Below are 18,382 nucleotides of genomic sequence, written 5' to 3'. Positions count from 1 at the left end.
TTCCATGTACTTTTTATATGTGACACTTGCAGTGATGGTGTCATAACATTGTATTGAAGTTAAAGTATATCACTGAATGCACAGCACATCATTAACCCACACAATGCACCGAAACAAAGCATTGTTTGGTATTTAATAATGACCAGAGCATGTTTGTTAGATATGAATCATTTGGTCAGTAAACTGAGCTCATCAAAAGTCTAAATATCAAAAGACTTGTTTGTGGGTAGCATCAGATCTGCAGGGTCTGTTCTGTTGTTGGACCTTTTTTTCTTTTCAATATAAAAACATTTGAACATTCTTTTGATGTAAAAATAAAGCAAATGATATATATATATATGTGTGTGTGTGTGTGTGTTGAAAATCATGCATTCATGTCCATCACTTCATTCCTAAACTGCATACATATGTACATGAGGTAGCCCAACCAAGCAAGGTTAAGATTTTCCTGGTCACCTGTATCTATAAGTCGTTGTAAATCTTTCTCCATACGGTTCATTGTATTTGCCATATGTGACCCATTAATTCAATTCAACTCAATTTGATTTCTATAGTGACAACATAGTCATCTCAAGGAAGTTTAATGGAGAAAAACCCATTGATTCCACATCATCAAGCAGTCGATGTGTATGATGTAGATATTTTCGGTCTTGATCGATCAATAATACATGTTGGCAAGTTCCAGGAAGGAGGACGGAGAAGCTCCGCCTGCAAACATGACCACACTCAGAAACCTTGACTGCATCACGATGGGAATATGAATAGTGTTTCAGGAGGCTTGAGGTGTAGCAGACGTTCAGTAAAGAGTTGCTTTCTGAGAAAACACCGTGAACACACATTGTTAAAGAGCAATAAGACATAGGAGACTGTAAATGATGTGTGTGTGTGTGTGTGTGTGTGTGTGTGTGTGTGTGTGTGTGTGTGTGTGTGTGTGTGTGTGTGTGTGTGTGTGTGTGTGTGTGTGTGTGTGTGTGTACACTGCTGGCATTGTTGACCGGGTGTTTCTTTTTCTGTATCTGTCTTGTGATGGACGACCCTCCTGGGTGTACCTGTCTTCTACCCAGGATCAGCTGGGATAAAGAGAGAAAACTATTACTGAAGACAGAAGATGACTACTGATAACTATAGTTCTCATCGTGTGTTCGGTTCAAAATAGTGGTGCAAATTCAAGTTTGGTTGAAGAGAGAGTTTACTGAGAAGAATAACATGGAGAACAATGACTCGTCACATACAGCTGAAGAAGCTGAGTGAAAACCGTCTGAAATACAAAAATACTAAGAGATTCGTCAAATCAAGCAGAGGTAGCACAGTAGTAGTATCAGTAGTAATATAACAAACAGGCAACAGGAAACGTTTGTGAACTTTCTATGTGTATGGATTTTACCACTTGTCTTGTTTTGTTATTCCCCATTGAATCACAATCAGCTGATTATTTGAGATCAATATTCTCTTCCAGCCTTTTTCCTTACTTTCTTACTTATTTACATTTTATTTCCTTACATCTCAAGTACGATTACTAAAACAAAGAAACTGCTGACAGATGAATGGTCGGAAGCTTGTGTTCAGCTTGAGAGAGAGCCTGTAATTTAAGTGTAGGAAATCAATATTGTAAGATTTCATGAAGCCCAGATAAAAAAAAATATATATATATACAGTATATATATATATCAATAACTGTTTTACAAATAAAACCAATAGAATTTTTATTTGGAGATCCAAAGTTAACCTGAGGTTAATGTTAATTGAATTTATATAAATATTTAACGGCACTTCAGATTTAATTTCTTTTGGCAATTTTGACTTTGTTTTCTTTGTGTCTAAGAAAGAAATGGCTTCAGCATTCATGCTATTCATGCTGTATTTATTTTTTTGTTCGCGCTCTCTCCACGTTGTTGGACAAGCCTGAGGTTAGTCTCTAACATTTGACCACAAATAATAAAAAAATATATATATATTTTTTTAAATTCCTTTACCACTTATGGCAGCAGATCTTTTTCCCCCAATCCATTTTCCACAATGAGAAGTGCAGAAAGACTTGGAGTGAAAAGAAAAGACTCACATCAAATAGAAGAGGAAGCTAAACAATGACAGATAAATGAATGCATGGGGAGAATTATTTTCTACTGTGTTGTCGATGGGTCCCCATTGTTCTCTGGGTTTTGGCAGTATTGTTAATGTACCATTCATGCCAATAATGCAAAGTGGATTGAAAACGAGACAAAAAGCTGGGCACGGTGCGGTGTGCATTGAAAGAAGGCGAGCCGTCATGTTCAATCAGAAGGAGACTTGGACGTCGGAGCACTGAGGTGGAATAAAACCACCTGATTCATTTAAACATCGTCATCCTCATGGCTTCAGGATTGAGAGACAGAGTAGGTGAGAGAGGATTAGAGAGGCCTAGCAGGCTATATGTGAGTGTCTATGTGTTCAAACTGAGATAACTGCGTGTGTGTACGTATGTACTGTGTGTGCATGTTCTGCTGAAGTATCCGTCTTTGTTCACCAAGTTTTCTTCTGGGTGAGTTTCGCTTTGTTGTTCATTATAAATAGTGACATCAGCTTGATTGCACAATGGCCTGTGGGCACTTTTGTTACCATGAGAACAAAACTTACTTTTCTTGTAAATCATTGCAATCTCCCTGAAATATATGGAAACACAAGGTGCATTTGTATTGGACTTGATGCTGTTGGCGCACTCACATGTTGGAGTGTCACCACTGTGTTCTCCACATAATTCAGTCCCAAAAGGGAAAACCACTCAACTTATTGGTCAAACCGATTCCCCGTTTACGCGACAACATTTCAAGTCAAGTTTTACAAGTTTGGCAACGTTTGTCCATTTACACAGAAATGGTGAAAACCCTGAACAACATGTAGTTTTCCTGTAGGGCCATTAGTGGGCGCTGTTTTTAATGTAATACAACCATCTGTGTGTGCATGCACCGAAGAGTCCGCTTGTAAACACTGAAGCCCCTTTAAACGGACTTTCTTCGTGGCTTTGGCCCTCAGTATCAATTCTTTGTTGGAAATAAAATGTGTCTCCACCTGTGATCCAGATGATGATGACGCAGTAAAAGTACACTTTATTGGACAAGTGTTGATAAATTCAAAAAGTGAACAAAACACACTGCATTCATTACAATGAATGCTTCTCGTGCCTTGCCAGACCTATCCACTTTGACTATGACCAACCGTAAAAGTGTTTCAGAAATGCTTACAGTTTAAATGGAAACGGAGCCGAGTCATTTTCAAAAAGTACCACTTTGGAAGCCATTTTCTTAAAATCACTATTGTTGAGTAAATACACACCCAAAATGCAATGAGGTTTTTCACTTAAAAACGTAGTCGTGTAGATGTGGCTTGAGGGTCACGTAAAGGTTATATGGAGGGGCTCATTATCTAGTCTGTCTCTTGTTGCTCTGTGATAGACTGGGGACAAGACACGTCCGGGTTGGATGCTGGATTCTTCTGTAGTCAGCTGATTGGCACTTGTGCCCAGCAGCCCTATTAAGGATACTGTGTTTTAATAAATGGATGGATTGATAGTTATGGGTAGAGTGTTGCGTAAGTAATAATTCTATATCTGGAAGAATACTGAAAATAAAAAATCTTGGTGCATGAACTTGGATAGGCTCTGATTATGTCCTCTGTCTCTGTAGATTGTTTTTCCAACTCTGGCTGGAGTCTCAGAAACAATGATTACCTTCAGGCACTTTGCTGATGGTATCATCATCACATCACATTTAAGGAGCTAAACTATTCCTGTTTTTACTCTTACCTGCTCCAGATTTCTCCCATGCGATTGCTGTTCTTCATTTCCAAAGCCATCCCGCCTCCACACCGCCTCACATGCTCATTCATCTTTCTTTTTGTTTTTTACTGCCTCACTGTCTCGTGTCTCATTCCTTGAGTACATTTCCAATTTGAAAGGCTCTGCTGGATTGTTGCAGCTAACAATTAATGGTAATTTGCTGCAGCACTCCGAACAGAATTCCTATCTTCATGGACAGTTCCATCAATATGTGTGAACATGGAAAGAAAGACAGAACCAGACGAGCAGGACTAATTTGTTGTCACTCAGTAATACATATTCCAACTGAAGGGAGAATAGGTTCATTACCGAAGGCCTGTGTGCGATTTATCCGCTGAAAAGAAGTTCCTACTCACCCTTTGAGAAACTTCATGAGCCTGAAAATGCCACAAAGTTAACGCATCAAACTTGTAGGTCTTTGCTCCTCAGTTTAATGTTTCTTTGTGCTCTTAAAGCTACTGAGCAGCACCGCTACACGTTGTGCCAGCTATTAAAAAATGCATGTATTAATCCATTTTCTATACCCACCTAATACAACTTTTCAACAATTGACTGTTGCATGTTGTATAAGTGTGTTTTTTTAATGCATTTTGATGTTCTCTTTTAAATGGTCTACCTCTTTATATATTTATATTGTGGCACATGCACATATGGCACTTTTTTTTTTAAACAATGACAATAATGATTCTGATTCTTTGGTTATAGAGAAACTAAATCCAGACAGTTTGTGAAAAGCAGGGCCTAACCCTGACAACTCTTTTTACACTGAGGCTCTGTTCACATTGTAGGTCTTGATGCTCAATTCCAAATGTGTTTGCCAGATCGTTCATGTTACATTTTAAACCTCTATCAGACTGTCGTGTGAACCAGTCAGGGTAGTCAGGGTCGGCAGTGTCTACCCAAGGCTGAATTGAAATGAATGAAACATTCATTTTGATTAATTGTTTTGCACAAGTCACTCACTCCTGCACTGTGTTACTGTAAAAGCCACACACCCCTCATGAAGGCCACACCCTCTCCTGAAGGCCACACCCCCATCCGAAGGCCACAGCCTCCCCTGAAGGCTACACCCTCTCCTGAAGGCCACACCCCCTTCTGAAGGCCACACCCCCTTCCAAAGGCCACAGCCTCCCCTGAAGGCCACACCCTCTCCTGAAGGCCACACCCTCCCCTGAAGGCCACACCCCCACCCGAAGGAACACTTCCGGTCATATCCAGTGTCTGGATGTTTGCTCAGACGCAGTCAGTCCTCCAATATGAAAATCAGATCGCTACGCTGCCTTTGGATGTAACCGTGCTTTGCTAAATGCTAAAGGTACATTCACAGTACATTAGTGAATTGATACAGCGCTGCTACGCTCTCGAGCTAGTTGGAGGGTTAACAGGCAGAATGGCAGCTCTCGAGACGATAAAGACATTTTCATTACTTTCTTTAGAGGACAAACAGCAGCTTTTAAAAGATGGGAGACCAACATCTGAGCTACGGACCTCCAGCAACGGAAAGATCAGAACATTTCAGCACCACAGACGCTCTGCTGTCAGAGTTTCTGTGTTTCCAACATGAACAGACGCTCTGCCAGGTCATGAGAATGATCCTGTTGGGAGAGTTTGGAGACTGATATTGAATCATTGTTTAAGTTTCTTTAATGTTGTTTTATCATCTTGATTCTGTTAGATTAACGCTTTACCGTCACGGAGCTGATCGATGCAATGCATTATGGGAGTTGGGTTGCTGGTGTTTGAATTGTCTATATTTGGGGTTATATTAGGATGTTATTTCTGGTAATGATTGTTCTGTGTTGTGTTCTTGTTGCTTAGTTTGTATAGTTAGTTTGTTGATCTAGTTTACTTTGGTTTAATATTTGGATGTTGGCAACCAGGAGTGAAGAGAGTTTTGTGTATCATGTCATCCTGCCATGGCGTTCCCATTAGGTGATTGTCAGAATAAAAGTCTCTGGTAATTGCTGTTGGTTTAAACAGATCAGCTCACTGACATATGTCAATCTGTTGCATTATTTGCAAATATGAACTTGTTACAGGTATGGGTATTTGAGGCATCCGTCTGTGTTGCCCTGCTGACCCAACCCTAGTGCTCATGACCCGAGCGCAGAAGACGCTGTTGATAGAAGTAAATCTGGACGCCCCTTTGGTCAGCACCAGGGTTGCCAGATGTGACTCACTGTTTCCAGCTGAAACCAAGTAAAACCCCCACACCTCAATAAAAACCAGCGCAAATCTCAACCTTTGTAGGAATCATGTTTAAAACATAAAGCGATTATATGTGTAATAAAGAACACGCCATAAACACACAGATGTACAAAATAAACAAAGCTAACAGTTAAAAGCGTTTGGTTCCCCAATGGGGGGATACTGCCAAATCTGGCAACACAGGTCAGCGTGTAGATTCATTTTCTAGTGGTTGTTAAATACGAGCGACAGAATCTGGACAACATGAGGAGGAAAGAAGGAGACTCAGGAAAAAAGAGCACAGCTTTTATTCTGGTGGAGTCGCTTCCTCCGGCCCTCCACGTGACGTCAGTCACACGTCAATGAGGAAGCAGCAGCATATAGAAAAATATCTGAATTGTTACCACTTATGATCGAGGCCTGGGTCTGGTGGGAAGTCGGAATTGGAGCTTTAACAGGAAACATAATAGGTCGGATTTGAGTCACTGTCAGTAAAAAGTCTGAATTGAGTGGCTTTTCCCTGCAGTGTGAACGAGGCCATAGAAACACACAATCCACACAAATTCAGAGGTAATTAAATATTAATGATAAACCTACCTAACAAGCATGATATTGGACTGTGGGAGTGCATCAGGAGTGCCAACGCACAAGCAGAACATGCAAACTCCACCAAGAAACATACATTTTCTGAAGATCATCCACCTTCTGATATGATGTGGTATTGTTCTTATTGTGTATCCTGTAGAGTGTATCCTCTGAGCTGTGAAACTCACATTACCAGTCTGTAAAATTTGACTTTTGTTATTTATATATTTTGCTTCCACAACATCTCCGGCAGCTCACAAAATCTTCACCAAACTCTTTGAAAACTCTGTATGGCAGCGGCGGTTTCACTCCCGCGCCCCTTGCCTCCGTCACCCTCCTAAGCAGCGATTTGACATGGTACAGTAGCTGCCTCTTTGCTCTGTGAGAGCCCCTACTATCCCAACACCCCGCACGGCTGTTTGAAAGGAATTTAATCTCACCAAGTAAGTCTGATCCAACAATCTTTCGGGCATTCACTCATGTGGAATCTGTAAAACGCTGCATAACTGATCATGAAGCGGCACAAAGCCGTTTTTATCTGACAGAGCCAGCCAGCGCATCACAACTGTTTGGATGTAAAGCACACAACCTGCTGTGCAAAACTTTATGGTGCTTCAGAGTGATGTTTTGGTTTTTTTTGTGTTTGCTTTGGGTGCAAAGCCACTTATCGCCACTATTTTGCTCAGATAAAATGACAAGCCGGAGTATCTGTTGGTTAGATAAATAAAACATTGAGGTTTTTTTGTGACGCCATTCCATTAAAGCTTGTCAGAGGTTATGGCCAGGTTCCAAGCGTGGTAGTTGTTGGTCATAGCAGGAGAGTCCACATTTGCAAAGGAAGCTATTTACAATTTTAATGTTAATGTTACTTGTATTGTTGAAGAGAATAAAGTAAGCCTCAATAAACATTTATAAAAGAGAATTCCCACAGAGACTTCCCAAACGTCTTGTCCTTCCCAAGCTAACCAGCGTTTTCTTTTTCACTCTATTGTTGTTTTTCTGTCCTTCTGACCAGCTACAATGTATTTCTGTGGTTTTTCTGTCTTCATTGTAAGCTTCAGTATTATCTACAAGTATAACCTTTTTAAGTTTTTTCACAAAGATAAAGCAGTTATTTAGCTTTTCTGAGTTTCTGTACAGAGTTATGATTCATACGTATATATTGTTCCATGTACCAAGCTGTCCAATATTTATATAGGTACTAATTTCAATATGGTTACTTGGTGAGAAATAATTAATGACATGCTTAAAACACTATGTGAGTATATCGTATTTCTATCTTACACCCTTCATGATGTACATCTGGTGATGAATACATCTTGAACTCATAACCCTAAAATTGTCAGTATAATGATTGAAAGAGAGAAGGTATGTGAATTTGTTTGCCATTTAGAATTTCTTCAGTTGAATAATTCAGTCGGTGAAGTATCGTCAATTTCCTGTCAACATTCCAGCAGTAAAATGTTAATTAGTTTCAGCTTTTGCTTGCAGACAGTTTTCTTAAAATCCTTGGGTCATGTTGGTTATTTGTGATGTTCGCCATTCCGACTTGCCGTCACGTTGCTATTCTGTATTCTGACATTAAACTACCGTGCTGGACTGGCCAATTCTCACACCACTTTATTCATCTCTGGTTGTTAGAGCCAAGCTGACCCCTGTGGTCGTAGTGATGGAGTTAATTATGATTTAATCCTAAAGTACTGGTGATGTTGGCAAGGCTTTATTGATTCGATTTTTCAATTTCACTTGAGCTTTGTCCACTAGATCAAGCAATGTAGTTTCTTTTTTGATATTATATATTTACAATTCATAATGAATGAATATATTTATCAAAATTATGCCCCATTTATTTTATATATGTTGGGGTTTTTTTTAGCTGCCGATGCTTTTGGTGTTCTATCGTTTACAATTTTCTACTGTAATTTTAATTTTTTAATATTTGTTTTTACTGCAACGCATTTTGTGAATTAGCTCTTCTTAAAATGCTAAAGAAATAAAGTTCTTCTTCTTCTTCGAATTATTTTGATTATTATTATTATCATTATTATTATTAAAAACATTTTTTTATTTACACTAAGACAATGACATTTCTTTATCACCTTGACAACGTTTTGCTACCAACAGGGTTGTCTGTGTCATGAAAAAGGTTCAATATTCCTCAGATTTGCGTTTGTCCTGTTTGGATTCATCACATCCAGCAGAACTTTACTCTCATCTCAGTATCTTTTCATTGGATCTTTGCTTCAAATATGCATTAGAATGAAGTGTTTTTGACTTTATATACCTTGAAATTACATTTTGATTAAATGTTTTCCTTGTGATGTATGAATAACTCGAGCCCTGTCATGCCTGTGTTTTACAGAAATCAATTTCTTTTAAAAATACAACTGATAAGAGAACTGCATATTTATAACTTGATTTAATGCTTCTATCTCTCTCTGTCTCATGTTTTCAGGATGGTATGGGGAATCTCCGGGTAACCAAGGAAGGAGTCAGACTGGAGGGAGTGTCGGAATTTTTACTGCCTTTATATGTTAAAGAGATCCAGTCACGTAGGGTAAGAACACATGTCCATCTTGTTATCTGTGTGTGTGTGTGTGTGTGTGTGTGTGTGTGTGTGTGTGTGTGTGTGTGTGTGTGTGTGTGTGTGTGTGTGTGTGTGTGTGTGTGTGTGTGTGTGTGTGTGTGTGTATTGGAATGTTTCTTCCACCCCCCCAATTCTGACCAGAAGTCAGATGTTGTTCTCCAGCAGTCTGGGTCTATTTGTCATGTATATATAGCAGCACATATGAGCCAGCTCTCGACCGCGTCGCCATTCATCACATCCAGAATAATCATTGATCGTCAGCTGAGGCAACATTACCACTTTATCACTCTATATAGGCCAAAGTGTGTGTGACTTTAGTAGTGTCATGCTGCCAGAAAGACATTCTGTCAGGTGAGCGGGGGTTCTTCAGAGAGTGTGGGAAATTTAATTGCGCAGCAAGAGATTAATGGTGTGATGGGTTAGGGTAGAGCAGGACAGAAAGGCACTTGACTACTGACAAGGGGAGTAAATATATTAAAAGATACTTCATGGAATGTTTATTTTTGATTCCTGTTAAATTAGAGATAAGCTGCTGAGAGGAGTCCAACTTTTTTAAACAATCCTCACAGTTGGATCGATACGCATTGATTGATCAAATAATACACAAAGTGCTTTATTTGTACTATAGCTGGCCACACTCGTATCTGTTTACAGGAGCGTTCTCAATCTGTGTTTCCAGTAGGTCTGATCACACGTTGTATATTCCTGATTTATCATTTTGTTATGGAGTACTATAATGCTTTTCCATGTGTTGGCAGATATGGTGTTGTGTGTTTTATAAACGCTAAGTCACGCTCCTAACTGCATTATGGTGCCAGAATTAATTTTTTGTTCTTGATGAAGCCACACTGAGCTCCACCACCATAATCTCTCTCTCTCTCTCTCTCTCTCTCTCTCTCTCTCTCTCTCTCTCTCTCACCCCCCACCCCCCTGCTCCCTCATAATTTTATATTGTGTATTACAAAGAACAAGTCAGACATGGTGTACCAGGAACAATAAAGCATAGTAGAGTGATTGAGAAAGAAGACATTTGCAGTTGTAAATAGAGGGTGAGTGTCACTGGAGGAGGACAAGAGTATTGACAAACGCTCTTATGATTGAGACAGATAAACACAAAACTGCTGAGACTCTCTTGAAATACTTCAAATGTTGCTTACAATTGATATTTCATCTTTAATGGTAAGTGAAGAGGAGTGGAAAAGGCTGACAGGTCACAAAGGTTTCATCTGAATTTCCTCCAGAAGCATTGCATAACCCCGAGAGTTCTCAAAACCACTTGTATGGAGTCGGTTTACTCTGTGTGTTTCAAGGGCCACATAAATCAGGCTTTTACAGCTTTAGCTGTTGTTTTGCTTTTCTTGTTTTTTTTTGTTTTCCTGGCCACAATAGGCACATTTTCTTCACACTAAGGATATTGTCTTGTATAGTGGTTCTTGTAAATCAAATGAAAGGGTGAGAAAATACATTTTATAAAGCAAGCCAAGCAAATATATGTTAATGAAAATTATAACGTGCATGGATTCAGTCTTTGCCAGCGTACCCACACGTCAAGGAGGGGGTCTTTCTTTTTAAGGCTTGCATGTCCTGTTCTCCCCTTGTGCATGTGTAGGTCTTCTTTGAACATTTAATTATTCTTACAACCTTATGAGAAGCTGATAAGGTGAATTAATGAATCATGACGGGTTGTATGTGTGAGTGTATGCTGTGTCCTTGCTATTTTCCAAAGGTTACTCAGCATCTACTCAGACTTTTCAAATAAACTTGTGATGCATTTGAAAATCTGTCATAGCAATTGAAATTACATCAATTGAACGTAAAGGTTTATATATGTATAATAATGAAATATGTAATAGAATACATTTTACATTCATTTACTGCTACATATTCTATAACTGTTAGGTAAAATTTTAGCTTTTCATGTTGGGTTGAATTGATAGTCATAAATCTTGAAGGCACCCTTCCTCTACAGGGATTCCTGTGGGACTTAATAGCACACTTATGTGGACACAGTTACCACGAGTTGATTTTGTCTCATTGTATTGTTCTTATGAAAAGGAAGGGATTGAGTTGCTGCTGCCGCAACTTGGAGGCTGAAATTTAGAAATAATTTCGGAAAACAATGTATCTTCAAGTCATGTGTTAAAAATGCATCAAGAAGAAAAAATAAATAAATACTGGTGTATCAGACTTATGTTTCCATGCACAGACATGCACCATTGGGAGGCCTTACTGAGTGGCATGTAGTTAACACTTTGTTTCTTCATCACATTAACATTGAGTATTTTTTGCTTTTTCCAGTCAAAAAGCTGAACGACAGTCTGAATACCCTTTTTGCTGCTCTGTTTCCTTTTTCTGTTGCATATTCTATAACTTTTATCAAAATTTTTGCTTCTCATGTTGGGCTGAATCTTACTTGCACTGTGTTTCATACACGACAGTGACAATGGTTTTTATGGTAGTTTTGCATTCTGTTAATGTATAGTGTCACCTAGTGGTGTAAGATGTTATGGCACTGTATATTTTTGAAAATAAGGGCCTTAATAAGTTGAATGATTTGTCAAACAACTGACTTATCCTGAATTTACGGTAATACTATGGTATGTTAGTTGAATCCTCTCTAGGAAGACAGAATCAGTAGATCACAACCATGACAAATCACGGCAAAACATGTATTTGTTGGAAAGTTAATGTCACAGAATTTAGGCTTCTTTATAATTCAAAAACTTTTCTTACCAGCCATTACAACGACCCGCCACCCCCACCCCTACACACACACACACACACACACACACACACACACACTGAGAAATTACATGGTATGTTTTGTTATATGCTCCAATTTTGTTTCCCTTAAACTAAGAGAACAGCTTGCTTGTGGGAACCTGTCGATGCATTGTGTGTGTGTGTGTGTGTGTGTGTGTGTGTGTGTGTGTGTGTGTGTGTGTGTGTGTGTGTGTGTGTGTGTGTGTGTGTGTGTGTGTGTGTGTGTGTGTATTCCAAGGACGTGATTGTCAACCTTTGTGCTGTAGTGAGCGTGTGGAGTAATGTGTATTTTAGGTTTACATCTGTCGGCGTATTGATATTTTTCCCTCCAAAATGTTTTATTTTCAGAGGATATTGATGTTTTGTGTCTGTGAGGACGCCAGTGTATATTTGTGCATGTCAGTGTGTATGAGGCAAAGCTTATCTTTTTCACATGAAAGCAAGCAGCAGGCTGCCCTCGCATCCTCTTAGCAGCGGGTGTGCTCTTATTTTGATATTGACAGTAGCCACACTTTTACTGTGGAGCGTGCTTGCATTGGAGGAGAGCGCACTGAATCAGAGGTATCCACCGAACGCCCCGGGGACTCAACAGTCTCCTGCTTGTTTTGTGAAGAGACACACTGTCGAGAGATTGTGGGATAAAAGCCACAAGCATGGAGGAAAATTATATAAGGCAAAGAGGGAAGAGAGAGGAGCTGTTGAGAAGATAAAAGGGTCAATTCAGAAACTTAGAAATGTATTTTCCTGGTATCATTTAGCAGCTGGTGGGATGGATAATTAGAATTTCCATACGCCAATAATTTTGTTTGATTTTAGTTTAGAATAAAATGTAATCATGATCACAATTAGGAGAAACAGCTCAAGAAGAATCTGTTATTCTGTTAATATATATATATATATATATATATACATACATACAAGGCATACTGCACTGATGTCAATCGATTACACTGAATTGTGTTGTCTTGTGTTTGACATACAGTTACATTCACACCAGAAAAATCTGTTCACTGAAATGATTCTTTGCCATTTGTCAAGACAATGGCAAGACAGCAATTAAATAAGAAAGAAATATGTTCTTCCAATAAGACATAGGCAGCTGGAGACGAACACCTCTATCTACATGGTAAATGAAGAAGAAATAGGAAAGACAAACATAGTGACTAAATGAGATGAGCCATATCAAATAAGAGTATGAAAGGATGGAAGAGTAAAGTAACAGCATCTTCAGCACTGCTGGAGCACATCAGCATAGCGAGAATGAAAACTAGGACGGGAAGGTGTAAAATATGGAGTGGGAGTTGTCTGATGTAGTAAAGAAGAGATGGAGAACAGAAGAGATTAAGATTTACTGCTCATTTTCTGTGATGAGCCATCCACATAGTCAAAGTGCACTTCACAAGTCAAAGAGATGGAAGATTTATAATCTTGTCACATTTGAAAGAAAACAAAGTTTTGAATTATGAAAATAATATGAGAGAAAAGATGAAATTCCTCCCACACAGCTGTATAATGCCTTCTTTAAGAAAACATCAAATAGTCGTGCACACACATGCATATTTTCCATAATCGGGGCCATCCCCCAGCAGTGCATTGTGGGAGAGGTAAGTGGAACATTGTGACTCCCAGTGAGAGCTAAATACAGAACACTGCATATAAACCACACACTAACAACAACAACAGCGACGCTGTGAGAAATGAGATTGGCTTGTTGGGTTGGGAAAGATGGAGTGCAGCAGAGAGAGGGATCATGGTGGAGGAGAAGAAACCTGCATGACTGCAAAGGAAGGGAACGAGAAACCAAACCGGCATGAACAGGCAAAGAACAAGGCGGAGGAACAAAAAAAGATCAATGAGACACTGAGAAAGAGTCCCCTGGTTTTTGGTTGCGATACAAGTTTAAAATTCCAACAATATCTACAGTAGGTTTTAAAGCTATTTTTGTATTTCACATATTTATAAGGTGGCCTTGATGTTCCGAGCTGTTGAGTTTGGATGAAATTAAAGTTTCACCTGCCTCATGGGAAACAAGTGCTTAAGTATGAGTGTGTATTCCATAATCACAGCTCGATAGCCCCCCACCTTCCAGAGAAAGAGACAAACAGCAAACACTGCATACCAACCAGGCCATAACTGACACACTCACCAAACAGCCTCCATGATGAGTGAGGCCAGAACATTCTCTTGCTCAGTTGTTCAGTGGAGCTTGTACGTACCAACACTATGTGCTCCCTGAATAAAGCAGCTAAGACGTCAGCTCAGCAGTCCCTGAAAGAATCAAAAGATAATACACACGATAGTATCTGACAGTAAGTGTGGACACCTCCGTTCTCATTTAAAGAAAAAGGTTTGGGGTGCACATACTGAACAAATCGCAGCGTATCCAACAAACAGAACGGACCGGGGAAAAGATGTTCAATCTGTTTTGGGAAGCCAAATTCAGGAAGCTGTCCCTCAACAGACAAGTAACTTGTCAGATTCCTTTTCTATTGTTTTCTTTTTCACCCAAAATGCTAAATCAAATGTCTCTGTGCATCTATCGTAAATACACAGGTCAGTCACTGCATTATAACTACTACTACTACTACTACTACTACTACTACGCTGAAGCGAGTAACACTAATAATTGTGATTGTGGAACCAGTTGGTGAACAAAAAATGATTTTGACGTTTCTCAGAGTGGACGTTGTTTCACCAGATCACTGTCACCTTTGGTCCTCCTGATGATCGCTACAGGTATCTCAGTTCTTTGTCATTGCACTTTAATTTTGTTTAGCTGTTGTTGTAATGAGTGATCCAAAGCTTATTGTAGGAAAGTCACTTTTTCTCGTGAGGTTAAATAAACCCTGTGGAGACGAGTGAATGATGAAGACGTGATCTAAAGTTAAAGCAGCTTCCTGCTCGAATTGGACAAAGTGTCCTGAGCAGGTTGACACCTCACCCCTAATGATAACAGTGGATTGCCGGGGAAAGTCATAATATCCAAAGACATTCCATGTAAGGGATAACGTTCATCCATTCATCTTCTAGAACGTTTTATCTAGTTCAGGGTGGCGGCGCGCTGAATTCAATCCCACAATCAGCAAATGCAGGGTTCAATCTGTCCATCACCTAGACGGACAACTACGTACGCCCACTTTTCCACCTTCAAGCAACTTGTACCGAAAATAAAAGTACCTGGACAAAACCTCTACATATGAAAACTCCACAGTAAAGCTCAACACTCAAGACGAGACATGGCGGATGTATCTGTATTCAGACACAAGGTAATTCACAGTGCTTTAAAAATAAAATACTCTTTAAAACAAGACATTTAAGAATGTTAATATTAAACATTAAGATTATGATATATATTAAAACTAATAATTAAAAGTAATAAAATAAGTCAAATATAGTGTTTGTTGATCACACTCCTCAGCCTCCCTGGGAAAGTCTATTCCAGGGTACTGGAGAGGAGGATCCGGCCGTTAGTCGAACCTCGGATCCAAGAGGAACAATGCGGTTTTCGTCCTGGTCGTGGAACACTGGACCAGCTCTATACTCTCCACCGGGTGCTCGGGGGTTCATGGGAGTTCACCCAACTAGTCCACATGTGTTTTGTGGATCTGGAGAAGGTGTTCGATCGTGTCCCTCAGGACGTCCTGTGGGGGGTGCTCCGGGAGTATGGAGTCCAGGACCCTTTGCTAAGGGCTGTCCGGTCCCTGGACGCCCGGAGCAGGAGTTTGGTTCGCATTGCCGGCAGTATGTCGGACCTGTTCCCAGTGCACGTTGGCCTCCGGCAGGGCTGTCCTTTGTCACCGGTTCTGTTCATAACTTTTATGGACAGAATTTCTCGGCACAGCCAGGTGGCTTCATCAAACGTGGACCTTCAGCGTGCACTGGCGCGGTTCGCAGCCGAGTGTGACGCAACTGGGATGAGGATCAGCACCTCTAAATCCGAGGCCATGGTTCTCGACCGGAAAAAGGTGGCTTGCCCCCTTCAGGTCGGTGGAGAGCCCTTGTCCCAGGTGGAGGAGTTCAAGTATCTGGGGGTCTTCTTCAGGAGTGGGGGGAAGATGGAGCGTGAGATCGACAGACGGATCGGTGCAGCGTCTGCAGTTATGCGGTCGCTGTATCGGTCCGTCGTGGTGAAGAAGGAGCTAAGCCAAAAGGCGAGGCTCTGGATTTACCAGTCGATCTTCCTTCCTCCCCTCACCTATGGTCATGAGCTTTGGGTCATGACCGAAAGAAGGAGATCCCGGATACAAGCGGCTGAAATGAGTTTCCTCCGTAGGGTGGCTGGGCGCACCCTTAGAGATAGGGTGAGGAGCTCAGTCACCAGGGAGGAGCTCGGAGTAGAGCCGCTGCTCCTCCACATCCAGAGGAGCCAGCTGAGGTGTTTGGGATGCCCCCCGGACGCCTCCCATGTCCCTCCGGCAGGAGGCCTCGGGGCAGACCTAGGACATGCTGGAGAGACTATGTCTCTCGGCTGGCATGGGAACGCCTTGGGGTCCCACCGGAAGAGCTTGAGGAAGTGTCTGGGGCAAGGGAAGTCTGGGCTTCCTTGCTTAGACTGCTGCCCCCGCGACCCAGACCGGATAAGCGGAAGAAGAAAGATGGATGGGTGGATGGATGGATGGATGGATGGATGGATGGATGGATGGATGGATGGATGGATAGTGTTTATTGGGAAGCCTGAGCAAATAATAATCTTTAAAGACCTCATTTAAAGTAAGTGAGTGTGTCGGCAGTCCTCAGGTGTTCAGGAGTTTGTTCCTCAGGAGTGGATGAACTAGAAGCTTCTCCATCCTGTTTGACTCTGGGAATATTTAGTAAACCTCTTCATGAGGGGGTCTGGATGTTTCATATTTCACAAGTAAATTTGTCTTGTACAGTATTCAGGCCCAAGGCCAGTTTCAGTTTTACAGACAAGAAATAAGATTTTAATGAGGTTCCAGATGAGTTGAAAGCAGAACAAACTATATTAGCAGGACTCACATGGTCTATTCTCTGTGTCTTTACAGTTTTCGTTGATTTGCAGTCAGAGCAGTAGGATTTTAAGTTTATTTGGTAGGTTGTTTGGCGTATTGTCATTGCTGTTCTCTCTAAATCGTACCCTGTAACCCCTGCTGCCACTCAAACTTTCTTGGGTGACACATGCATACACGAGCACACACACATCCACACACACCAACACTGACTCTTGCCACAAGGCCCTGTAATTGTCCCCACAGGGACCCCATGACGACCTATCACCACCGCAGAAGGTACAAAGAAATCTTCATTTATTCTGCTCTTTTGCTGTCCCTCTCCATCTTTGTGATTTGGCTTTTGGTTTTATGTGGTTCTTTTTGCTTTTTATAAGGCATTTCTCCCTCTACCCCCTGAGTGTGACATTTCTTTTCTGTCTCTCTATGTGGCCTTGCTGTATTGTCTTTGGTGCGTCTTTCTCTCACAGACCTGTAGTGATACTGGCTCCCCTGAGACGTGGCTAGTTATATGTAGTAGACTGCCTGGATAAGGGATTGACTTCCTTGGGGGGTTGTGGCTGGCTCACGCTGCTGAGATGGGATAAATTAACACATTTAAAAGAAGTTGAGATATAACAGGTGGGCATTAGAGGGTTGGCCCAACATGCAGGTACTGCAACCTGTACTTGAGATGGAAAAATGCTAATAGCCATGTAATACATGATTAAAAAAAAAAATTAATTAAACAAGCAAGTTGAAAGTAACAATGATTTAAAAACTCCATTCATCCATATCCTGCACTGCTGCTTCACGGAAGACTGGAAAACACGGGGGGTGGTGGGAAAGTGGGAAGATGCCATAACTTTATTTTTTGCTCTTTGTCAGTTCTAGATTTATTACTCCTTCTCTCTGCCTCATACTTTCTATGTGCTGCTCCTCTGGGGACCTGAGCTTGCTGAAACTTCTCCAACTCTGGAGCTGTAATTGAATAGCAGAGAGTTCTAATGGAACATTAGGCTGTTCCCATCTTGGCAGGCCCTATTGATTTTGACTTTGCAGCATTGTAAACAATCTGGGGTAAATGTAACTGAACGGATGCAGACCTTGGTATGGGCTATAATTCCAGGGCCGCTGCTGTGAAACTGTTGCACTTTGGCAAGTGTGACTGTTACAGCATGGTTTTGTTTCACTTTAATGGCGTGTTACCTGGGGTGCCAAATGCTTGCAACTTTCTGTAAGGAATAACTGGGTGATATTTCTTTTTTCTTTGAGATTTTGTTTGTGAGAAAGAAAGTCCAGCTGTCAAACACACAAAAACACATAATTGCATGATGTAGGCTGTTTCTTCACTAAATAATAGCTTCTTCTTTTTTTCTTTTTTTATGTTATCTACTTTTATTTGTGGTTATATCAAGGTTAGAGAGTGGCATGTTTTTTTGTGTACACAGCACATCTTCGAATAATACACTCCTGTCAAGGTGATGCCTTTCAGTTAAAAAA

The 18,382-nt window shown here is 40.7% G+C and overlaps 1 protein-coding gene across 2 annotated transcripts in view; it reads left to right on the top strand.

The window, feature by feature from the left end:
- Positions 1 to 18,382, top strand: part of sgcz (sarcoglycan zeta) — a gene marked incomplete at both ends in the record, with an annotated part of 356,107 nt that overhangs the window by 240,216 nt on the left and 97,509 nt on the right. For both annotated transcript variants that reach the window (XM_080464784.1, XM_080464783.1), the window contains one exon: positions 9,039 to 9,140. In XM_080464784.1, coding sequence (XP_080320910.1) covers positions 9,039 to 9,140 — 102 coding nt within the window. The remainder of the gene's footprint in view (positions 1 to 9,038; positions 9,141 to 18,382) is intronic.

This window comes from Lipophrys pholis, assembly GCF_963383615.2.
Source record: "Lipophrys pholis genome assembly, chromosome: 5".
NCBI lineage: Eukaryota > Metazoa > Chordata > Actinopteri > Blenniiformes > Blenniidae > Lipophrys > Lipophrys pholis.
The sequence above is the reverse complement of the archived record's forward strand: the minus strand, read 5'-3'. Positions and strand labels throughout refer to the sequence as shown.